This window comes from Pithys albifrons, chromosome 2, assembly GCF_047495875.1.
Source record: "Pithys albifrons albifrons isolate INPA30051 chromosome 2, PitAlb_v1, whole genome shotgun sequence".
Taxonomy (NCBI): Eukaryota; Metazoa; Chordata; class Aves; order Passeriformes; family Thamnophilidae; genus Pithys; species Pithys albifrons.
Window position 1 is genome coordinate 2,141,497 of NC_092459.1, and position 25,181 is coordinate 2,166,677.

General features: G+C 45.0%; 1 protein-coding gene across 1 annotated transcript; it reads left to right on the plus strand.

Moving 5' to 3' along the window:
• The first annotated feature begins 3 nt into the window (after positions 1 to 3).
• MMUT (methylmalonyl-CoA mutase) lies at positions 4 to 23,548 on the plus strand. The gene is made up of 13 exons (XM_071548193.1): positions 4 to 64; positions 4,137 to 4,540; positions 6,060 to 6,427; positions 7,534 to 7,691; positions 9,169 to 9,340; positions 11,826 to 12,074; positions 12,343 to 12,454; positions 14,780 to 14,895; positions 15,473 to 15,588; positions 17,936 to 18,067; positions 21,480 to 21,627; positions 21,736 to 21,903; positions 23,135 to 23,548. Exons 2-13 carry the CDS (start codon positions 4,162 to 4,164, stop codon positions 23,261 to 23,263), a joined length of 2,247 nt encoding a protein of 748 aa, XP_071404294.1. The 5' UTR covers positions 4 to 64; positions 4,137 to 4,161; the 3' UTR covers positions 23,264 to 23,548.
• The last annotated feature ends 1,633 nt before the right edge of the window (positions 23,549 to 25,181 follow it).

A 25,181-nucleotide genomic window follows, 5' to 3' on the forward strand; every position in this document is an offset into this window, starting at 1 on the left:
GCACTGAGGTTCCCGCCGGCCGCGCGTGCGCGGAGTGCTGGCGCTGACGGAGGGGCCGCGGCAGGTAACGGGAGTGGGGGGAAGGTTTATCCCTGTCCATGTCCCCGTCATTGTCCCTGTCCGTGTCCATATCCACATCCATGTCCGTGTCCCGAGCCCCTAACCCTATCCCTGTCCTTGTCCTGATCCCCTGTCCCAGCCCCCGGCCCGGCCCCGCGTCCCCATTGGCCGCCGAAGGGGCGTGTTTGGGGCGGGCGGTGGCGGCGAGGGGCGATGGGGAGGCTCCGGTGACCCCCGGCTGTGGGTGCTGAGGGGCACAGTTTGGCCTTGGGTCTCCCTCGGGGTGCAGGGCTGGGCGATCGCGCAGGGACGGAGGTGGAGAGATGGGCAGAGAAGTGTCTGAAGCTCAGCAAGGGCCAGCGCAGCGCCCTGAGGAGGAGCGGCCCTGGGGAGGAGCAGCCCTGGGGAGGAGCAGCCCTGGGGAAGAGCGGCCCCGGGGAAGAGCGGCCCTGGGGAAGAGCAGCCCTGGGGAAGAGCGGCCCTGGGGAGGAGCGGCCCTGGGGAGGAGCAGCCCTGGGGGGCATTAGGAAGAGCATGGCCAGCAGGAGTGGTGGGCCCGTGGTGTAAAGGAGAGCACTCTGGGCTCCAAATCCCAAGGACCTGAGTTCGAGTCTCAGTAGGAACCGTCCTCTGGCAGTTAAAGCCTCCCTGCCATCCGATCCTGTCAGATCTCGGAAGCTCAGCAGGCTCAGCCCCGGTTAGTACCGGGTGCTGTGACAGTCCTGAGGACTTCACTGTCACTGTCCAAGCTCACTCGGCCGTGGCAGATGAACCTCAGGACTGAAACGGTGGGGCCAGTTCTGCGCACGCTGAGCCTCACCTAAAATCCACTGCGCAGGCTGGAAGGGCACAGCCACGTGGGGACAGCCCTGCCCAAATCTGCGTTCGTGGTCTGGCCATACACACACACACACACACACACACACACACACACACACCCAGGCCAGCAGGGCAGGGAGGTGATCCCGCCCCTCTGCTCGGCCGCATCTGCAGTGCTGTGTCCGGTTCTGGGCTCCTCGGGACAAGAGAGACGTGGAGCTCCTGGAGCGGATGGCTGTGGTCAGATAATTATGAATATTTGAGAGATGCCTCTGCCCGAGTTAAGGTGCAAACAAGACCATGGGCCGAACTAACTGGTACTGATTTTATTTAACAGTAAACGTGAGGTATAGAGAGAAAGAAGTAGGAAACAGAAAAAGAGAGTGACAGAGAGTGGAAAGAGCACAACGTCATGGATCCAAGTGGCATCCCATCAGTCCTTTTCCCCCTGGCTTCTTGGTAGTGGGTGTCCCATGAAACATTGAGTTCAATGGATTAATACATGTTCAGGTATATGTGGGATTGCCTAAGCATCTCCCCTGCAGGGGGAGAGTTTCACACTGTCATTTGCAGCACTCTGGATCTGTTGCAGCACTGGATCATGTGGTGGAAGGCCTCAAAAATGAGTCTGGGTGTTATGCCAGACCCAGCCAGAGCAGATTTTCAGCACCGCTGCTGAGTTGGCTTTCCCTGTGGATACATTCCTCTCCCCCAGCCTTGTTTACTTCTCCTTAGACCTGAGATAATCAGACAATATTACCACCCTTATCTCAAATTCAGGTGCCTTAATTCACAGTCCAATTTCCCAGTTTCAGGAGGCATATTTGGGCTGGGGTGGGCTTCAGTGGTCTCAGCTTCTTTATACAGTTTACCATAGTGGGCAAAGTTTTTAGTGGTTCTAACAGTGTTTAAGGCAATTATGAATTTTAAGTCTCTTGTGTGTGTCCAGTGGAGGGTGACAAAGATAATGAAGGGACTGGAGCAAACTCTTTTACAAGGAAAGGCTGTGGGATCTGTGCCTGTTCAGCCTCGAGAAGAGACACTGAGAGGGAACCTCCCCCATGTCTGGCAGTGTGTGCAGGGAGGGGACAGAGGATGGACCAGGCTCTGCTCGGGGGGACCCAGCAATGGGACAAGAGGAACGGGCAGGAACTGATGCCCAGGAAGTTCCACCTGAACATAAGGAAGAACTTCTTTCCTGTGCAGTGACCAAGCACTGGAACAGGTTGCCCAGAGACAGTGTGGAATCTCCCTCACTGGAGGTATTCCAGGACCATCTGAACTTAATCCTGTACCGTGTGCTCTGGGATGGCCCTGCTGGAGCAGAGAGCTTGGACCAGATAATCCACTGTGGTTCTTCCAACCTGACCCATTCTGTGGTGCTGTGACCCTGCAGCAGTAGGGGCACAGGTTACCTTCCATCCTGGCTGCAGCATCACATGCCCACAAGGAATGAGCACTTCTCAGGTGCTCCTCTGTGCCCACCAGTTATATGTATACCACACTAGGCATATATATAATTAAAACACGTGTTTGGAGTGTTGCTGCAACACCATAATGGTGATAGAGCTGTTTTCCAGTTTTATGTAGGATGTCTCATGAAGGTGTCAGGGATGTGTTTCCAGGGAGTTGTGAAGAAGATGAGGCAGAGAGGAGGTGACTGGCTGTTGGATCCAAGCTTTAAAGGTTCTGGCTTCAGAAAGAAATGCAGGTATAGGGTATGGAGAGCAGAAGCAAAGGAGCTTACAGATTTCAGGAGTTACTGACTTTGTAGAATCACAGACTGATTTGGGTTGGAAAGGTTCTTAAAGATCATGTAATTCTAACTCCCTGCCATGGGCAGGCACAACGTCCACTATCCTAGGTTGCTCCAAGCCCTGTCCAACCTGGCCTTGAGCACTTCCAGGGATGAGGTAGCCACAGCTTCTCTGGGCAACCTGTGCCAGGGCCTCACCACCCTCACAGGGAAGGTTAAGTTTATCCTCCATACCAGTCTCTTATGTGGTGGGATGAGCTCTGCAGCTCTTGTATTATCCCTGTGTTCTCACAAACCACAATCTTTTTCTCTGTTCTTTCTTAATATATCTCTGGTTTCCATCCAGGCCAAGCCACCTTTTCCAATGTGTGTGATACATCAGTAATTTTCTCACAGCCCACTTCCTGCAGAGTTCCTCCTTGATGTTAAGTATCAGGAAGAAAATCTTCACTGTGAGGGTGATGAGGCACTGGCACAGATTGTCCAGAAGGGCTGTGCTGCTGCATCCCTGGAAGAGGGTCCCTCTTTGACATTAAGGAATTCATAGATGAAAGAGATGGGAAGGTGAGAGAGTAGCTGGGCATGGCATCTTCATGCCTCACTCTGGCTTTTCAGTGACTGATTAATGCCAGTGCTGCTGAGGAACTGAAATAACATGGCCAGCAGGACCAGGGCAGTGATCCTTCCCCTGTACTCTGCATTGGTGAGGCCACACCTTGAGTGTTGTGTTCAGTTCTGGGCCCCTCAGTTCAGAAAGGATATTGAGGTGCTGGAGCGAGTCCAGAGAAGAGCAACAAGGCTGGTGAAGGGACTGGAGCACAAGCCCTATGGGGAGAGGCTGAGGGAGCTGGGGGTGTTTAGCCTGGAGAAGAGGAGGCTCAGAGGTGACCTCAGCACTGTCTGGAACTACCTGAAGGGAAGTTCTGGCCAGGTGGGGGTTGGTCTCTTCTCTCAGGCACTCAATAATAGGACAAGGGGGCACGATGGGCTCAAGCTCTGCCAGGGGAAATTTAAGTTGGAGATCAGAAAAAAATTCTTTGCAGAGAGAGTGCTCAGGCATTGGAATGGGCTGCCCAGAGAGGTGGTGGATTCACCATCCCTGGAGATTTTTAAACGCAGATTGGCCGTGGCACTGAGTGCCATGATCTGGTAAATGGACTGGAGTTGGACCAAGGGTTGGACTCGATGATCTTGGAGGTCTTTTCCAACCCAATCGATTCTATGATTCTAAGTTACACATTACACATGTGGTTGGAGGTGGGTTCTGGGAATGTTTTCCTTGGATGGAGAAAAATGTAGTATTTTTCCTGAACGGTGTTTTATGCACTGTCTGGTTGAAAGGCAAGAGAAAGGTGTGTCTGTCAAACAAGTAAGTGAATAAACATACTCAGTTCTTTTCCTAATTGTTTTGGCTTCAGCTATCTACGTGACCTCTCTATCCTCACTCCTCCTGTGTCAGATTTGTATGATAATGCAGAGTGTGTGTTTTTGTTTTGCTCAGCTTGCCCCAGGCTGACAGCTGAGCCATGCTGAGGGCCAGGGACGCCGTCCTGCGGCTCTGGCCGTGCCACCGTGTGCCCTCAGCACAGATTCCAGCCGGCCGGAGCACGTGGCGTTCCCTGCACCGGCAGCCGCTGCACCCCGAGTGGGCTGCCCTGGCTGAAAAGCAGCTGAAAGGCAAGAACCCGAAGGATTTAATCTGGCACACCCCAGAGGGGATCGACATCAAGCCGTTGTACTCCAAAAGGGACACCAAGGACCTCCCTGAGGAGCTGCCAGGGGTGAAACCTTTCACGCGGGGGCCCTACCCAACCATGTACACGTACAGGCCCTGGACCATCCGACAATATGCTGGATTCAGCACAGTGGAGGAGAGCAATAAGTTCTACAAGGACAACATTAAAGGTAAAGCAGCTGGTTTGGGAAACAACATGGCCTCTTGAAGCAGTGGGGAGCATTGACTTGGTGGATTACGTGGCAAAAGTGATTATTCTGCCTTGTAAGTTTGGGTTTGGGCAGTTAAATGCCTCCCTGCCATCCGATCCCGTCAGATCTCGGAAGCTCAGCAGGGTCAGCCCCGGATTAGTACTTGGATGGGAGACCTCCTGGGAAATGCCGGGTGCTGGAGGTTCTAGTCCTGAGGACTTCCCTGGCACCGTCCAAGCTCGCTCGGCCGTGGCAGATGAACCTCAGGACTGAAACGGTGGGGCCAGTTCTGCGCACGCTGAGCCTCACCTGAAATCCACTGCACAGGCTGGAAGGGCACGTGGGGACAGCCCTGCCCAAATCTGCGTTCCCGAAGTCTGGCCATACAAGTTTGGGTTTCTGGTAGGATCTTCCCAGTGGTGCTGTATTTCTTTTACTGGGAAATTGGGTCATTCCTGGCACTGCCTTTGCTTCATTTTACTATGGAAAAGGAATGTGTTACTGCACCATAACACAGAGAGAGACATAATTTGGCTCCATCCCAGGGTCCAGCCAGCAGAAATCATGGAGCACTTCACACTTGTTTTGTGACCGTGAGAGAAGGTTGTAGTGGAAAGAAATGTTGAACTATGTAGCTTAACTTCAGGTGTAAGCACATTCTGACATTGTGGGTTTCTATCTCATATTCTAAATGAACTCATAAATACCTATAAATTCTGTCACTCACAGCCTATCACTAAATACAAAGTGTTGGTATTTTCCTTATTTGCGACCAGTTTTCCCAATCTTTTTGCAGAGTATTTTCCTTTGCAGGTGTCCCTGCCCATGGCAGGGGAGTTGGAACTAAATAATCTCTAAGGTCCCTTCCAACCCAGACCATTTGTAATGGTTTGCCCCATGGCTTCCTCAGTAACCACTGTATCTAAGGAAGTTACAAGTATTCCACACGTGTCTTCCACGTAGCAGGGGGGGGAGTGGTTTTGGTTCCTGCTTTCCTTCCTTGGCTGAGGAGCTGGGGGGAGGTGGTTGCAGTCTGGTCCCTCAGGTTGTTCGTGGTTCTCCTGTCCTGGGTGAGATTGTTTCATTCTTGTTCCCCTTCCTTGAGGTTTTTAATTGTGTTTGTTCTGATTCATTCAGTTTCTTTAGGTTGGGTTGGTGTCTTCCCTATTTTCTGGCTAATCAATCCCCTTTTCTCCCTTCCCCTCTCCCCTGGGGGTGGGATCCTCTGTATTGTGTATACAGTGTGGTTTGTGAATGTTAGTAAATATAATTTATTCTTTTTATTCAGTTCAGTGTCTTTAGAGTGCGTGTCTTTTCAGGTTTTTTTTTCCTTTCCTTTGCTGGGAAGGCTCTGGGAGGGGGAAGGGAGGCCAGTCCAGGGTTGGCAACAGCCAGGCCAAACCTGCGACACCATTCTGTGATTTTGTGATTGTTGAGGAGTTGTTTGGGGATTTTTACATATTTTGGTATAATGCTTTTTTGTTTCTTTTTCCTCCAGCTGGTCAGCAGGGATTATCTGTTGCCTTTGATTTAGCCACCCACCGTGGTTATGATTCAGACAATCCACGAGTTCGAGGAGATGTTGGAATGGCTGGAGTTGCCATTGATACAGTGGAAGACACCAAAATCCTTTTTGATGGAATTCCTTTGGAGAAAATGTCTGTTTCTATGACAATGAACGGGGCAGTGATTCCCGTGTTGGCAACATTCATTGTGACTGGAGAAGAGCAGGGAGTGCCTCAGGCCAAGCTGACAGGGACAATCCAAAATGACATCTTGAAGGAGTTCATGGTCCGAAATACTTATATTTTCCCCCCTGAGCCATCGATGAGGATTATTGCTGACATCTTCCAGTACACCTCAAAGGTATTGCTTGTTTAAATGGATTTGCTTCTGTTACTAAGTTGAGTTAACTATTTATGAGGCACTTTAGAGAACAAAGCAGAAGATGGGAAGACCTGTCATAGTGAAGAACAGTGTGGTCGTGGAAAGGGCTGACAGGACAATTTAAGATCCCAAATCACTTGCAACATAAATTTGAAGTTTCTTTAAGTCAGTCCAAATCAAAATCAGATTAAGGTGAGCCTAAGCCTGACAGGATGACAGGAAGCTTGGAGATGAGGAACATTCATGCTGTTCTTTGCAGAGAAAGTAAGAAGTCACATAGTTAAGCATTATTTGCAGGAGCAAAGAGGTAAGAATCTTGAAAGGCTTCTGCTGCAAAATTAAGCATGAGAAGAAGGTAATGAAAGGACTGAAATCTGAAACTGATGACTGGAAATTCAGTACTATAAGTTGTTTTCTTAGTTGTGTTTTCATTGGAGAGGTGGCACCCAGCCTGTAATGGAGAACAATACTTACAGTGAATGAACAGTGCAAAAAGGTGAAACCACATGAAGTACAGATCTGCAAACACCACTTCATTTGGATGAGTTGTATTTTCAGTCTACAGGGAATGCAAAGAATGGGCTGGGAAACCTCTGCCATGGAAACAAGCTGAGAGAGCTGGGGTTGTTCAGCCTGGAGTAGAGAAGGCTCCAGGGAGAGCCCTCATTGCAGCCTTTCAGTGCCTAAGGGGTGCTTATAAAAAAGACTGAGAGAATTTTTTTACAGGCAGTGATAAGACAAGGGGAATGGTTTTAAACTAAAAGAGGAGAGATTCAGATTAGGGTATTAGGAAGAAATCTTCCCTGTGAGGGTGGGGAGACCCTGGCACAGATTGCCCAGGGAAGCTGTGGCTGCCCCATCCCTGGAAGTGTTCAAGGCCAGGTTGGACAGGGCTTAGAGCAGCCTGGGGTAGTGGGAGGTGTTTCTGCCCATGGCAGGGAGATGGAACAAGATGTGCTTTAAGGTCCCTTCCAACCCAAAGTAGTCTGTGATCCTATGAATGGCTTATTTGTGAATGTTGATAAAACAATTATTCAATCTCTCTCCCTTCTGCTGTTATACCCTGTTGTCTCTTTTTTTTGCAGTACATGCCAAAATTTAATTCCATTTCCATCAGTGGGTACCACATGCAAGAGGCAGGGGCTGACACTATTCTGGAATTAGCTTATACCATAGCAGATGGCTTGGAGTACTGCAGAACTGGACTTAAAGCTGGCCTCACCATTGATGAATTTGCACCAAGGTGAGCTGAAAAAATTTGCAGGTATTAAGCTCACTTTAAAGCTCCAAAGAGTTTAATATGAAATTCTCTATTTTTAGGCATACAAACAATATTGGCAATGCTCACATTGCAGATAAGTTTGGTTTTGTTACATGAATTCAGTTGTAGGAAATTATAGACACTTAGAATGCACCTAGGCTAATAAACTGAATAAATCTCATGCACAAACATTGTCAAGATCAATTTTAATTGTAAATAAAATATTGTATTTTTCTATAGAATCATAAAATCATAGAATCGATTGGGTTGGAAAAGACCTCCAAGATCATCGAGTCCAACCCTTGGTCCAACTCCAGTCCATTTACCAGATCATGGCACTCAGTGCCACGGCCAATCTGTGTTTAAAAATCTCTAGGGATGGTGAATCCACCCCCTCTCTGGGCAGCCCATTCCAATGCCTGAGCACTCTCTCTGGAAAGAATTTTTTTCTGATCTCCAACTTAAATTTCCCCTGGCAGAGCTTGAGCCCATCGTGCCCCCTTGTCCTATTGCTGAGTGCCTGGGAGAAGAGACCAGCCCCCACCTGGCCAGAACTTCCCTTCAGGTAGTTCTAGACAGTGCTGAGGTCACCTCTGAGCCTCCTCAGAGGCCTCCTCATAGTTGCTCCCAGACTAGGCAACAATCATAGTTTCAGTGATCTTGTTTATTTACAGATTCCCTAAGTGAACAGTGAGTTTAAAAAACAAAAGCTGTGGTGTGTGTAGCCTGTTGCACATTCAAACTGTAGGAATCAAATGAATTAACCCATCCCCAAGATCTGTGGCAAAATCCAAGCAGATGATGTAGAATAAGGTACAGCCTTACTTGCAGGCTTTTAGGTGATGGGAATTCTGTAAGAGCTTTTGGCAAATTGTTTCCATAGCTAATTCACTGTTAAAAAGGTCCATCTTTAATATAGTGAGTTTTACTGGTGAGAACTGTGCATGTTTACATTTATAAACTGTAAAAGCTGTAAGCAGGCAAAAGTAGGTTAACGAGTCTATCCTCTGATATGCTGTCCAGTATTGAACTGGTTTGGATTTTGATAAAAATCATCAGGAAAAGGATGAAAGCATGCTTGGAACAGGTAATGTTTTCTCATTATAAGTAGTTTGTGAGTACAACTACACTGTTAGATGGCACTACAGTGTCACTGTCTGTATTAGTGAGTTGCTGGAACACTACTTGACCAAGAGCTCCCCCAAAACAGTCCCTGGGGGCAGTTCAGCAGTTCCAGGGACCATTGTCACTGGCAGTTTTCTTGCAGTCATCCTGTTTGGAGACTAAGTCAGTTTATTGTCATAAATATGTATGGTTCTGCAGCAACCAGCATCAGGAACATTCCCATCATCTGTAAAAGTAAATTAAGCAGAAACCTTGCAGTAAGATTTCTCCTTTACTGAAACAAAATTACTAGAATGGTTTCATGTTTTGTCCTGTTCATGTGCTCTTTTTACAGGCTCTCCTTCTTCTGGGGAATTGGCATGAACTTCTACATGGAAATAGCGAAGCTGAGAGCTGGGAGGAGGCTGTGGGCTCACTTGATTGAGAAAATGTTTAAGCCCAAGGATCCCAAATCTCTCCTGCTGAGAGCTCATTGTCAGACTTCAGGCTGGTCACTCACTGAGCAGGTTAGAAATGGGGCTGTCATCAACTTTCTCACTTAAATACATTCTCATGGTGTGGATGGAAACAGGAGCTGCTGGTCTTACTCACCAAGGTGCAGCTTCCTGAAGCAGGACACCTGTCCCACTCTCAGTGACAAATGCAACACAAGCTTTGGGTACATTTTTATATTAATTCAGGAATCATGGAATGAAGCTGCCTCTTGGGTTTGTCCTGTAGGATATCATTTCAAAACGCTGCTGAGTGAGGAAGTAGATGCACTTTTTTCTCAGGATCACTAGCTTGAGAACCCATTTGAGGAGCCAAGGGAATCACCCATGCCTCTGATGGTGACTGCTGAAGAGGGAAGCAATGGTTACAGCTCATCTATTCTCTAATAACTGGGTGCAGTCTCTGTTCTTCCCGTTTAGTTACATTATAGCAAGAAAATAAAGCGTTGGAGTGCATTTAGTTTCCCATCTGAGGACAGAGCTGAGTTCCAGCTCTGATTCCAAGGCCTGCTTCTCAATCAAAGACAGGTAATAGGGATTATTTTGAGGTTGTGATTGCAACCATTGGTATTTGATTTCTGTGCCTTGGTTTTATGCTCTTTTTTCCTCAAAGTAAATGTAATTTTTAGTAACAGTACAACAACACAGTACAACTAAAACAGTGGATTTTTCTGAGCAGTGGCCTTTGTGAGTCCTCCAATTAAAAGTATTGTGTGAGTACAAGAACATTAATAGTGCCAAAACTACATTCAGCTGTTTTCAAGTCTCCAGTGTAAATAATTTTTTGCCTGGATCATAACCCTTTTTTTCATGTCTAAGCATTGCTATTATCTTAATGGAGCTTCTCAGTGCTCAGTGTTTGCTGCTGTAGGTTTCAGAGGGCAAATATATTTTCCTTTGGCTTGCCTTAAGCTGTGTATCTACTCATAAATTAGGTTTTACATTCTTGCTTATCCAAATTCCATTTTTCTGTAATTCTTTAAATGGAATGCTTGAACCAGAAATAGACTCCAGTGGTTAGAATTACCATGTCTTTATAAAATAGTGGCACTAATTCCATTTTTTATGGAAGATAATATAACTCACAGATCTCATCATTCAATTTGCCTTCTGCAAGGCCACATTAGTGGCTCTTAATTGGTTTATATACATTAATCTCACCTAAGCACCTCAAGAATGAGATAAGCAGTCCTGGTCTATCACTGAATTCCCTTAATAATCCCATTAAACAGAACAGGCAGCTGCAGTGTGTGATTTTTCAGTCTGTCTCAGAACAAGGAGACCACCAGAACTCTGACTGTGAGGACAACATGGCATTACAACTCAACCATCCAGGTGTCTGAGAAGAGCAGGCAAAAATATTGACCTCAAGATTGAGATTATATTCTGTAATATTGACTATTTCTACACCTTGTACTGCAGATTATCCATTTGTTTTGGTTAATATCCCAGTTCTCCTATAGATATCTTGAAATTTTATAGCACTAGCAAGTTGCAGCTGTAATTTTTACCTTCATGTAATGTTGTCATTAATGAAAATACTTAAGCACATTCAGTTCCCAGACAGATCTTGTCTAGTAACCTGTCTTGACACATGTGCTGTTCACTGCTCCAGGAATTCTGGATTCTGAGGATGGAGGACATCAGGGCTACATGTTCTATCCTCTCAGCTTGGATTTACTGAGGCCTTTGCAGCACCACTTACTATAAGTTAGGCTTTGATTTGTTATCATGACCAGTTTACTGGTCTTACTTTATGGATTAATCTCTGTATTAAGATATTGACAAGTGTTGCAGGTTTGGCCCAGCTGTTGCCAACCCTGGACTGGCCACCCTTCCCCCTCCCAGAGCCTTCCCAGCAAAGGAAAGGAAAAAAAAAACTGAAAAGAAATGCACTCTAAAGAAACTGAACTGAATAAAAAGAATAAATTATATTTACTAACATTCACAAACCACACTGTATACACAATACAGAGGATCCCACCCCCAGGGGAGAGGGGAAGGGAGAAAAAGGGATTGATTAGCCAGAAAATAGGGGAGACACCAACCCAACCCAAAGAAACCGAATGAATCAAAACAAACACAATTAAAAACCTCAAGGAAGGGGAACAAGAATGAAACAATCTCACCCAGGACAGGAGAACCACCAGGGACCGGAGGGACCAGACTGCAACCACCTCTCACCAGCTCCTCAGCCAAGGAAGGCAAGCCAGGAACCAAAACCACTCCCCCTCCCGCTAGGTGGAAGACCCGTGTGGAATACTTGTAACTTCCTTAGATACAGTGGTTACTGAGGAAGCCATGGGGCAAACCATTACAACAAGTGATAAATCAGTTTGATTTGGTGCCTGTTATGGACTGGGTTTTTTCCAGCTTTTGCTCTTATCACAGTGTTTCAGTGGGGAGCCTTGCATGCATTTCCTTGCAGTAGTGCCTGTGACCTGCCTGCCTCAGCCCCGGGGCAGAACCACTCAGCTCCAGAGCTGTCCTTTCCCTGCAGGACCCCTTCAACAACGTAATCCGCACCACCATCGAGGCCATGGCCGCGGTGTTCGGGGGCACGCAGTCTCTGCACACCAATTCCTTCGATGAGGCCCTGGGTTTGCCCACAGTGAAAAGTGCTCGCATTGCTCGGAACACACAGATCATCATCCAGGAGGAGTCAGGAATTCCTAAAGTGGCGGATCCCTGGGGGGGGTCTTACCTCATGGAGTGCCTCACTGACGATGTCTATGAAGCTGCTTTAAAGGTCAGTTTGCATAACCTTTCCTGGGGAAATTTTAGATTTAGGAGTTTAGAGAAGTATATTTTAAGGGACTGTTTGATAAGTTGATAACTTCTGAAAAATGGACTGTTTTACACTTACACTTCAGTGATTTCTTTGTAAATGAACTTTACAGAATCCAGTTTGGAGCAAAGGACTGTACAGATACGTATGATATAAAGTAGTACAAGTACAAAGCTCATTTTTTTAGACCTTGCTGCTACTCACTTTCTCAATCCTCTTCATTTCTCAGCTTATTGAGGAGATAGAAGAAATGGGTGGAATGGCCAAAGCTGTTGCTGAGGGAATTCCCAAACTTCGTATTGAAGAGTGTGCAGCCCGGAGACAAGCCAGGATTGACTCTGGTAGGAGCAGAGACGTGAAAGAAGGGGAAACTACACATAGATTACCTTTGGATAAAGGGGTTTTTACACACATTTTTGTTGGGTTTTTTGTCTTCTAAGTTTAAGAGTAACAGATTGTGAGTGATAAAATGAGTGGTGATAGTTTTATGTCAGTGAAAGCTTCTGGAAAGAGACAGATTTATGAAATGCAGAACCAGTGTGAAAATTCTGCTTGACTTATTTAAGATTAGACTGGACAAGGCACTAGAAGAACCATTTTAAAAGAGTATTTTGAGCCTTCAGTAGTTAATCGATAAATTTGTGATAGGAGCCTTTATCTCCTGGATTAAGAGCTGGCTGGAGGGTCGGGCCCAGAGAGTGCTGGTGAACGGAGCTGCATCCAGCTGGTCACCAGTGGTGTTCCCAAGGGGTCTGTGTTGGGTCCAGTCCTGTTTAACATCTTTATTGATGATTTAGATGAGGGGATTGAGTCCATCAACAGCAAATTTGCTGATGACACCAAGCTGGGAGGGAGTGTCGACCTGCTGGAAGGCAGGAGGGCTCTGCAGAGGGATCTGGACAGACTTGAGAGATGGGCTGATTGCAATGGGATGAAGTTCAAGAAGGCCAAGTGCTGGTCCTGCCCTTTGGCCACAACAACCCCCTGCAGCGCTCCAGGCTGGGCACAGAGTGGCTGGAGAGCAGCCAGGCAGAAAGGGACCTTGGAGTACTAATTGACAGGAAGCTCAACATGAGCCAACAGTGTGCCCAGGTGGCCAAGAAGGCCAATGGGATCCTGTCCTGGATCAAAAATAGCGTGGCCAGCAGGCCCAGGGCAGTGACCCTTCCCCTGTACTCTGCGTTGGTGAGGCCACACCTTGAGTGTTGTGTTCAGTTCTGGGCCCCTCAGTTCAGAAAGGATATTGAGGTGCTGGAGCGGGTCCAGAGAAGAGCAACAAGGCTGGTGAAGGGACTGGAGCACAAGCCCTATGGGGAGAGGCTGAGGGAGCTGGGGGTGTTTAGCCTGGAGAAGAGGAGGCTCAGAGGTGACCTCAGCACTGTCTGGAACTACCTGAAGGGAAGTTCTGGCCAGGTGGGGGCTGGTCTCTTCTCCCAGGCACTCAGCAATAGGACAAGAGGGCACGATGGGCTCAAGCTCTGCCAGGGGAAATTTAAGTTGGATATCAGAAAAAAATTCTTTACAGGCATTGGAATGGGCTGCCCAGAGAGGGGGTGGATTCACCATCCCGGGAGATTTTTAAACACAGATTGGCCGTGGCACTGAGTGCCATGATCTGGTAAATGGACTGGAGTTGGACCAAGGGTTGGACTCGATGATCTTGGAGGTCTTTTCCAACCCAATCGATTCTAGGATTCTATGATTCTGTGATCTGTGATTCCTGACTTCAAAAGCAGGAGTTCCACCAGGTGGCGATATGGAATACGGTTTGGCAAATTCCTGCGTTTGGTGAACTCATTTTTCCTTAAGACCAGAAAAAGTGCAGGAATATCGTAGGATTATACAGCTCTTTCTTTGTGATGTGTATACATGTATATGAATGTGTGCACATACAGTATATATATGCAGAGATATATTTACACATGTGCTTATAACTCTATTCCATTTTTTGTAATCTTCATTCCAGTAGCAGTCCAATAACAGAAAACAGGGATAACTCACACATGAAATGAGTTATATGAACTTCTTTGTATGGAGGATAAATTTGAAGCAGGTCTTAATTAAGACTAATAAAGAATAATCAGTAAAGTTCTGTGTTTTCTCTCCCAAGGTAAATTATTTTGCTTTGAAGAGTATATTAATGTTATCAGATACTGCAAATAAAAGAGATTGATAAGCCAGTCCATTGATAAGCTGAAAGCTAAAATGTAGTTTTCCATTCCATTTTTATTCTCATGGAGTAGTTTTAGGTAGGAACTTCACTTTATTTGATACATCAGAAAGTCAATGCAGAGCAGTGCAGGAGACCAGCACTTCTGCTTAATTCTGTAAGATTCACTTAGGAAGCTTAAAAATAGAAAGATAGTCAATGTATATTGGGGGCTCATTACTAAATCAGTTTGTAAGATAAATATTGTTCAATTTCGTATCTTTTTTCTGGCCCACTTTTCACTGAGTTGACTGTTCATGCATCTAATTGTCTCTCATCAGAAAATACAGACTTAAATCCTTGCTATAAGAGCAAATTTTACATATTTGAGATGTATATGTCATAAAGCAAAGCACTGCTTTATAGTGCTCAAAAACTCCTTGTCCTGTTAATACTGTGTCTTTTCACAGTAGTTTGCAAATGTATTCTGAGTTTCTGGTGTTTCCACTGGAAACAGGGTCTGAAGTCATTGTTGGAGTTAACAAGCATCAGCTGGAGAAAGAGGAGACAGTGGAAGTTCTGGCCATTGATAACACTGCAGTCCGTGCCAAGCAGATTGAGAAGATCAACAAGGTGGGAACAACCTTCTTAAAAATGAAACTTCTTGGAATTGCAGGTAGAACTTGCATAAGGGTGTCTTGCCAATGGAAAATCCCAAGAAACACAATAACAGAATCCAAACAAAAATGGTTTTTTACATTCATTTGGTTCCCTCGTTGTATTTCAGATGGTCTTGTGAGTATATGTCTAACCTTTAAAAACTGGGAGCTTTACATGTTCTGGAAATAAAATAGAAAATATCTATGCAATGTTTTGCTCTGAAATCATATAACTGCTTAATCACTCAGACTGTTTGGTGCAGCCTGTCAAGTGTTATTGAGGGGTAGGGTTATGGAACCAGAAATCAACATCCTCTTTCATAATCAGTAAAAATGTAGGTAAAACTGGTTTAGAGTTATGTTGTGGACTTGTACACATTTTAAGGTCTGAGATGCCTTTTTACTTGTAATCTTTTAATAGAAATACATAGTGTGTATTGACATTTCCATGCCTCCAGAATTAATATTGGAAATCAGACAGTCTTACACACTTGACTTCCCATTTCACTTGGTAGTTTGTTTTAACTCAATAACTTCTCCCTGTACTGTAGGTGAAGGCCAGCAGAGATGAAGCAGCAGCCCAGCAGTGCCTGGATGCTCTGACAAGATGTGCTGCCACTGGGGAAGGAAACCTGCTTGCTCTTGCCGTGGAAGCAGCACGTGCCAGGTACTGGGGGTGAACAGCCAACTGCTGTCTAAAAATCAGTGACTCATTTTCCCCTCTTCGCTGTTCTGGGTGTGGTGTCATCGAGGTTGGTGTCTTGAGATGTTTTGGGGTTTTTCTTCAGAGGTGGAAGTAAAAGATGGCTGCAGTTTCACACTGTCAAATGGACCATCAGTACATCTAAGGCAGTGCTTTAATTTCTTACAAGGAACAATGCAATTAAAAAGAATCTCATCTCAGCTGAGGTTGTTCATACACACTATGCTGTTTACAACTCATATTCTTACCAGTTTCAGGATGTAACTGGGTTTCTTTGCTGTTTCATGGGTCAAGTAGGTTAAGAAGTGTTCAAGATGTGAAAATGGATATTCACAATCTTACCATGCTCTGTTGCTTCTTCTTTCCTTGCACCACAGATTGGTGTGAAAACATTTTTGACTGAAGGAGAAATCAGTTTATTTAGTCAGGCGAAGATGTCAGGGATGCTCTTGAGTAGTGCAGTGAGGCATCCTCAGAGTCCAGTGAAACACTTGCTATTTTTCCCAAGGTGCTTTTGAGGCTGTTTTCTTTCCTTTTTCAAGGTCAGCATCAGTCTCAGAATAGATCCTGTCTAAATGCCCCAAAAATGAGCAAACCAAATTCACTCCTAATTGGAGTGCTGGCCTGTTTCTACTGTGATATCTCAAATTCCTTTACTGAACACTTAAGGGCTGTGTTTTGAATACACTTTCTCTCACAGAGAGCTTCTCAGGAATCTCCAGCAGCATGTCTACATTTGTCTTTGAACCATGAAGGTCACAGGAGGGTTGTGTTGGATTTACAAGGGGTTCATATGTTCTGTACCAAAAATGACCAGTTAATTCCCAGTTTCTCTCATTGGTGTCCTTGTCTTTATTAATTGTAAAGGCATTAATGGGTTGCAGATCTGCTCTGTAAGTTGTGAACACAAAACTTAATTCTGCCCCAAAATTATGTATGGGATGTGACCACAGAAAGAAACTGTCACAGCATCTGATACAGGGTGTCTAGAAGAGGATTGGGAACATTGATGGGACAGAATTTTCAAAATTCAGGGGTTTCAGAAGCAGTATTTATAGAGGAAAGAAATTATTTTAGTTTTTTGTGCAGTACACAAAACCAACTTCCTCCCAGCCACCAGATTATACTTCAATAAAACTGATAGTCCAAATCATTTATTTTTCATTTGTAAGATGAAAATTTCCTTCGTATCTCACATAGTAAGAACAGAAAAGCACACCACAACTCTATCAACACATGCTGGGCTTTATTTAAAGCTAAAGTTATACTCAGATGCTGCTTCTGCAAAAGAGAAGTAGGAGAAAGATTAATCTAAGCTTACAGTTTTCCCTAGAAGAAAGGATGTATGTTGTTGGCCTTCACCAAACTGCCAGGAGTAGGTCCTCAGTGTTGGTGCATGGGATGTGTTTATTTTGGGCTGCAGTCTGTGCTGTCTGGCATTCTGAGAAGAATTCAGTATTTATAGACACTGTTTTTAAGGCTGCTGCAAACTTGCTTTTTAACCTTGGAGAAGTCACCTTACCTAATGCCTTTATGCAGTTTCCTTTTCATTCTTGATTAGTATTGACAGAGAGCAATAATATTAATAAAATTATTTAGATGTCCTAAATTTTTAATTGCTTTGGGACAGGGGCTGTTATTTCTGATGTTTGTACAAGGAGGCAGCAGAGCCTGGTTTGCTTCTCTCACTTGTGCTGCAGCAGTCAAGTGTACATTATTTCAAACATGCACAGTGTGTCCAGTAGCAAAGAAAACTTGTAACTGGCATGTAAATAAATCTACCAGATTCTTCTGCATCTCAGTGGATAAAGGAGCTATGTCAGGAGTAGAGGAGAGGAAGAATAAACACTAGAATTGAAACATCAAGAGAAAGGCAAAAAAATTCCAGTTAAAATGTTAGCTTTGAGTTTCTTCTGTGTGCTCTTCCTTTTTTGTCACCTCTTGATTTATCTTTTGTGTTTCAGTAGGAGTCCAAGGTCTTGCAGTCTGAGCCCAAAAATATTCCCAGTTCATAAAATCTGATGTAATTTTTTGAAGTATTTTTCCATGCCATGGTCCCTGTTGCCTTGGCACTTGTAAATCAATTCTCACATCAGCAATAAAGTTTTTCTTAAAATTCCTTTTGCATGTTCTGTTAGTGAGTGACAGTGGGGTGAGTCCGGTGCTTAAGAGTTGCAGCTCCGAGAGGGAAAGGAATGTAAATGAATTTGTCCTGCAGCAAAGGAAATGGTTGGGCCAGTGCCAGTGGTGTCTGTGTCCTGTTTTCCTTTCAGCCTTGCGATCGTATTCCTGCTTTGTGTCTGTGCCTCAGGTGCACCGTGGGAGAAATAACAGATGCCATGAAGAAGGTGTTTGGGGAGCACAAAGCCAGTGACCGAATGGTGAGCGGAGCCTATCGCCAGGAGTTTGGGGAGAGTGATGAAATCCTTCACGCCATCAATAGGTGAGAATTGCTGCCCAGGGAGCCAGACCTTTAATAACCTCACTTGTCACGCATGAGGTGCGTGGGCTGCTCACTGTGCCTAAAACAGCATTTCCCAAACCTGAGTGATGTCCCTGGAGCAACACAATGACCTGCAGAAGCACTCTCCTGCTTGTAAGCAAGGAAATAGAATGACAAGAATTAAATACAATAAGTCAATAATCTAAACTTAATTGGACTTGTATTTGCTTGCAAACAGAATCCACTGAGGTGATGTTGTGATTTGAGGATTTTGTTCAAATAACGAATGCAACCATAGGATTAAGAAGCTGAGAAATCCCTGTACATTGGGTTGCTTCCTTTGGAGGCTGTGTAATAGTAATCTCTAAAATATTTCCAACAAGTCATACTACAAAATCTTGTTTTGGTCTACCCATAAATTATTCCTGCAATTTCACTGTTGCTGTTGCAAAACCCGTCAGGCTGAAATCTGCCTGCATATCCACGTACAACTTCCTGTCTCTGGGTGTTACTCACATTCCGACTGAGAGAGCATCTGAAGGTGGCAGAATGTGTGAAAACAGCTGCCTATTTGTGCCTTTTCTCAGCTTCTGCCCTCGGGGATAAAGAGCCTGAATTGCTGTAATGGCAGGTTATGTAATACAAATCAATGCTCATCAGTCCCTGCTGTGTTGGGCCCTACATGAGTTCAGGCTGTCTCCAAAGGGAGTTGATGGTTTCACAGTGGTGATGTTTAGGTTAACTTGAAAGTAGGTGTGCTGGGGAATATCTTTTTTATTTTAAATATTTAAATTTAAGTATTTTTAATGATGCATTCACCTTTATATTTTAAATATTTAAATTTAAGTCTTTGTAATTACATTTTTATGTGAAACTGAGCTCACTAATTCCTTGAAAATCAAGATGTAGCTCCCATTTTTACAGAGAATCACAGAACCGTTTAGGTTGGAAAAGACCTACAAGATCATCATGTCCAACCTTTGACCAATCACCACCTGGTTAACTAGACCAGAGCACTGAGTGCCATGTCCAGTCATTTCTTGAACACTTCCACCATCCTGCCTTTAGGTCCAAGGTCATATGTACCAGTTAGTAAACATGGTGACAAAATTGGATTTGCTGTCTGTGATTTCACACAGCCCAGCACATAAACCAAGCCCAGAGTTGGGGGGGTTCAGGTGGTCTTAACCATGGCAGGCTTGGAGCACCTGGTGCTGTTACTGTTAGGAAAGAGCCTGTGGGTGGAAAAGAAAGAAAACAAGAATATGGAAACAGAAAACAATACAGAGAAACGAATTTAGAGATGTCACAAATTAATTCAGGTACCTACTTCACTTATATTCTTAGCAGTCTTTAGGTAGATGATGCCATGAGTGACCCTTCTCCCCCCAAAACAGGACTCTGAGCCACGTTAGTGTAGGGTAAGATAAACAGTAAAGGTCCTTTAATAACACAGGGCCTACAGCCCACAGGAATACAGGATGACATGCATGTACCCCAGTTCTTGTTTCCATGGCTTTTATAATAAGATCCCTCCAATCATTGCTTTACACATTTCCCAGTCCAGCCCCAGTCCCACCCCTGGACTAACCCCTGGAATTGGGTCTGGGGTCGTCAAGACCCTCTGTCTTCATCAGCTCTTCTTCCTCAGGCACACAAAAGTCTCTTGGAGCTCATCCAGTTCTGGCTTTTGGGTCACTCTGACCTGTGTTTATGTTTCATTCTGTGGGCCTTCTGATATCCTTCAGCTCTACCTTGGAAAGGAGTCTAAACAAGATTAATTAACTAAAGGAATTGGAGCTCCCTGTTCTGGGACAGGGGTAGTGATAGAAAGGCATTAAACTTAAACTGTTAGAAATATTAACCTTCTAAAAATCCACAACTACTGTGTTCCTAAAATCTACAAAATGTGAAAATCAGAAATCAAAAACCCCTTTGGCATCATAGACCTGACTCCTGTACACCCTCAAGCAGAAACTTTCTCAGTCTGCTTCCTCAGGCTGTATTGACACAGTCTTTGTAAGCTGTCCAGTACAATATTAAAAAAAAAAACAAAAAACCAGAAAGCCTCAAAAAAACCCCTAACCCAAAACTAAACCAAACCAAACAAAACCAAACACACCAAAAAAATCCAATTATAAAACCCACAAAACCTTTTATGTCTGAGAAGGGGTAGTCTTAGTGTCCCACTCACAGACAGATCCTGGTGGTATATGAACAATCTGAGACTCTTCAATACAAGAGAAATACGAACGGCTACTGTGCTGCTCATCCAAAAAAAGAAGGGCACAGAATGGGGGATTCAGTAACCCTTCTCTAGACAGACATTCCCAGTGGAATGATGCTGCACAGTGTGATGTCCAGCCCCTGTCTCTATAACCTGTGTGCCATGCAAGTACTTTTGAAATAATCAAAAATAATTATTCCTAAAACCTAAAAATTGTGTTTGAGTTCATTGTAATTCAGCTCATGTCTTGGTTTGAGATAAGCAACTGCCAACCCCCCCAAGCACAGAGAGAAAAGCCTCCCTCCTAACACCAGGGAAAGGGAGGAAAAGAGAGGGGAAAGAAAAAAAACACTTCAAACCACGTTTATACTAAAACTACATATATTTTTACAGAAAGAAAGAGACAATTAGAAGAGAGTACAAATATTCACTCACACAAGTCTGCAACAACAAGTTCCCCACCTCAACTTCTTAACAAACTCACAAATTCTACTGTCTTAACTACACATTACTCAAGAAGAAGCTTATTCCCCAGGGAGACAAACCCAAGCAGAAAGGAGAGACCCAGAACAACACATTTTACTTTCCTGAGGTACCCTGTGAGCCAGTGGTGGGCCTGGTCCTCTCCATCCCCCCTGGGACAGCATCGTGTGTCCTCCCAAGAGGAGGCTGAGAAGCGACTGCCTTAACCACTCCCACACTGGTTCCTACTGCCCTGGAGATGATGTCATAATGTGGGATGGAATACAAAGTTACTGGCTAGAAGAGGTCAGCTGTTGGCTCAGCCCAGCTCAAGTCAGCTGACAGCTTCAGCCTAGTCCAGACTTCAGAGCCCAAATCTAGGCCCACCTGGGTGAACCCATAACAGAGTTCATTGTAATTCAGCTCATTAAACCCTCAGAGAATTCAGTGTGTTAGAAAGCAGAACAGTGGTGGAGTGTATTTTTAAAAAAAGAACATTTTATTGATGAGGCGGGTAAATGCAAGAAGTGAGTTAGTAATTCTATGATATGAATATTAATATAGTGGTTTGACAGACTGCTTAGCCAAGCCATGACTTAGAAGATCTTTTTATCTGATGCACAGAAATTATGCTACACCTGCAGCCAGTGCTTTTTTAACGTGTGGAAATAGTTCTCATGTTCCTCAGTGGCTTGCACTGATACAACACGTGTTTTCCACCAGAGTTAACAAGTTCATGGACCGTGAGGGGCGCAGGCCTCGTATTCTTGTGGCAAAGATGGGCCAGGATGGCCACGACAGAGGGGCCAAAGTCATCGCCACGGGATTCGCAGACATCGGCTTCGATGTGGACATCGGTCCCCTCTTCCAGGTAGGACTGATGGAATCCCATGGATTCCAAATGCATCCACGTTCCCCCTGATGCTGGTGCTGCAGCCAGGCTGGGGCTGTTCCTGTCACACGTCCTGTCCCCACACAGACCCCTCGGGAGGTGGCGCAGCAGGCGGTGGACGCCGACGTGCACTGTGTGGGGGTGAGCACGCTGGCTGCGGGACACAAAACCCTGGTGCCTGAACTCATCAAGGAGCTCCACGCCCTCAGCAGGCCAGACATCCTGGTCATCTGTGGAGGTGTCATCCCACCTCAGGTATGGGGCAGCACCGTTTCCATCCAGGCCCAGAGCCTGGTTTAGTTCTGTCTGTGCTGTTGTAGCTGTTCCTCTATCCTGTATGCCAGAGAGTGGTTACCAGTACGAGGTGGGCCCAGAGCACCATCAGGTCACACTGATCTGATTTTCTTTACACCATGTCCTGGTTTAACTTACGGTGTTTGTGGGACTGAATATTAAGCTCTGTTGTGAAAAGATGAGCCTCAAGGAGATGTTCTTTATGCTCTGTTGTTTCCCATCACCAGGACTCTGCACGTCACTACTACAGGCTGCATCCTGCCCTAAGAGATTTTATGGCTTCCAACCATAAAGTTGGGAAGAGCCACAGCTGGTGACCTGGCCAGTCCCATCACCTGTAGGCTGCACATCTCATTCACTGGTCAGCCTCTCCTCACATTCACAATCATCAGGCCTCAGTGTTGCCTCTTATTCCCTCTGCTTTCTCCTAAACTGGTGAACAGTTTGTTGGATTCCCTTGCAGTCAGATCTGTGCTTTTCTCTTACATTTTTCCTCAGCTTATCCACAACTTGCCTGGCTGTATCACCTTTAGGGTCATTGTCTTTCTAAAGTGGTCCAAACTGATTTTGCACAATCTCCTGTTATTCCCTTTTCCCACCTCTCTCCCTGTTAGCTAGTTAGGAAAGCATTCAGGAATCACAGACTTTTAAACTGAAAAAGCAAAACTCGTAGTATTTTTCTGGGAGACAAAGTGTGTTCTGTTCAATGTCTCTCAATGAGGTGTTACTAAGCTGTGGTTGAAAAAGGTACAGTAAATCTTACAGAAAAATAAGGGGGAATGCAGAACTGCTTCCCAGGTTTCTTTGATATTTCAAGACAATCACAAAATTAACTTAGATTGCAAGAGACCACTGGCAGTCATCTACTCCAAGCCCTTGTTTACAGCAGTTAGATCAAGTTTAGATCAGGTTATTCAGGGTCACATCCAGCTGGCTTTTGAAAATTGGACACAGATTGACATTAATCTGATTCTAAAGAAATAAAATCTTTCTTATGGGTGTTTTTTAATATTTCTTTTTTACCTGCTGACTGCCATACTTTTCCCATCTCCTTGAAGCTGTGCTGCCTTTCTCTGGGACTTGTTGCTCTCTCAGGCCCAGCATACAGGACAGAGCAGACACCAGCTATAAATTAATTAGCAATTTTCTGTTGCACTGTTTAACTCTAGATCTTACATTTGGTTTTGAACAGGACTATGACTTCCTATACGAAGCTGGAGTTGCCAATGTGTTTGGTCCAGGGACTCGTATTCCAAAGGCAGCTGTGCAAGTGTTGGATGATATTGAGAGGTGCCTGGAGAAGAGGCAGCAATCCATGTAACACTGGAATGTTGCACCACAGCAGCCTTACACCAATTGCCTATGGAGTGGGATCATCATGAGGGATGGCCAGCCACAAACTCTGCTTCACTGCCCCCTGGCCTGGTGTTTTGTGCTTTCTGAGAAAGTTATACACTCTCTGCTTTGTTCTGTTAGAGGATTATTTATGTATGTACCCACCAGGAAATTTTATCTCTAGAACTGTGACTTCAGGAAATGAAGGGAATTCACATAAGTGTGTTTGGGGTTTTTTCCAGATATACTGATAAATAAACTAATCATTGCAGCTCTTTGGTTGACCTCTTTTACATGCAGAGAGCTTGTTTTGCATTTTTTTGGCAGTCACTGTAGACCTAGAAGTCTTCAGGTAAAACCACTGAAGTTCACCAGAGGTGTGGTTTAACCCAGCAGCACTTTGACTTGGGAAATGGTGATGTCTCAGGGAAGGGCAGTGCTGTAGTCAGATGTTATGGGTTCACCCAGGTGGGCCTAGATTTGGGCTCTGGAGTTTGGACTAGGCTGAAGCTGTCAGCTGACTTGAGCTGGGCTGAGCCAACAGCTGACCTCTCCTAGCCAGTAAGTTTGTATTCCATACCACATTATGACATCATCTCCAGGGCAGTAGGAACCAGTGTGGGAGTGGTTAAGGCAGTCGCTTCTCAGCCTCCTCTTGGGAGGACACACGATGCTGTCCCAGGGGGGATGGAGAGGACCAGGCCCACCACTGGCTCACAGGGTATCTCAGGAAAGTAAATTGTGTTGTTCTGGGTCTCTCCTTTCTACTTGAGTTTGTCTCCCTGGGGAATAAGTCTTTTCTTAAGTAATGTGCAGTTAAGACAGTAGAATTTGTGTGTTCGTTAAGAAGTTGAGGTGGGGAACTTGTTGCTGCAGACTTGTGTGAGTGAATATTTGTACTCTCTTCTAATTGTCTCTTTCTTTCTGTAAAAATATATGTAGTTTTAGTATAAATGGGGTTTGAAGTGTTTTTTTCCTTTCCCCTCTCTTTTCTTCCCTTTCCCTGGTATTAGGAGGGAGGCTTTTCTCTCTGTGCTTGGGGGGGTTGGCAGTTGCTTATCTCAAACCAAGACAACAGAGCAGAGATGCACAGCTGCTCCTACATGGGCTTCTGCCACATACAGGATTTGCATCTTATTAAATCATGACATTCAAAAATTATGGTTTATCTACCTGTAGATTTCTGAAGAGAGTTAAATTGTGACTGCCTCATCCCTGGAAGTGTTCAAAGGCAGGCTGGAGGGGGCTTTAGGCACCTGGAGTAGTGGCAGGGAGTTGTAACTGGATGATCTTTAAGTTCTTTTCCTACCCAATCCCTTCTGTGATTGTATGAAGTTGTTCATTGAACAGTTTGTGTTTCACAGTGATGAGCAACAAAACCGTATCTCTTGTGTGGATAAGAGAAGAACCCAAGACAAAGTTTAAGTGATTTCCCCAGTTCCACAGCATTACTGGCAAAGTAATGGGGTGGAATCCAAGCCTTGGCCGTGTTATCCTTGTACTCTTAACTGCTGGAATAACAACCTCCCTCATATACTTGATCTTTGTTCTGAAGTGAGTCATGTTTAATTGTACGGGTGGGAAAATTGACCATTAAGAGAAACTACCTAATTCTCTAAGTTATTCCTTAGTCCCAATACACAGAGACTGCCTTAGAAGCTTTTTCAAAGTAAGGCACTGAATTCCAATGTATTTTATTACAAGTCAGAGTGTTAGTTGTCTATTGAACTTTGTATGTCATCATCCCAGCAGGGAAGAGCAGGATCCTCAGTGGAAAGAAAGGAGCCTAAAGGTGGCTGGCTCAGGTGTGGGTGTGCTTTGCAAACTTCCTCAGACTGGGGAGAGAACTCCTGCTATGTGAACAGGCCAGATCTGGTGGAGTTTTTACCTTAAATATTTGTTTG

Bases quoted from the DNA above. Each gene is read 5' to 3' on its own strand.
- MMUT (XM_071548193.1), top strand. From the start codon at position 4,162: ATGCTGAGGGCCAGGGACGCCGTCCTGCGGCTCTGGCCGTGCCACCGT. The intron at 6,428-7,533 runs GTATTGCTTGTT...TTTTTTTTGCAG, and splicing joins TCTTCCAGTACACCTCAAAG to TACATGCCAAAATTTAATTC. The intron at 7,692-9,168 runs GTGAGCTGAAAA...CTCTTTTTACAG, and splicing joins ATTGATGAATTTGCACCAAG to GCTCTCCTTCTTCTGGGGAA.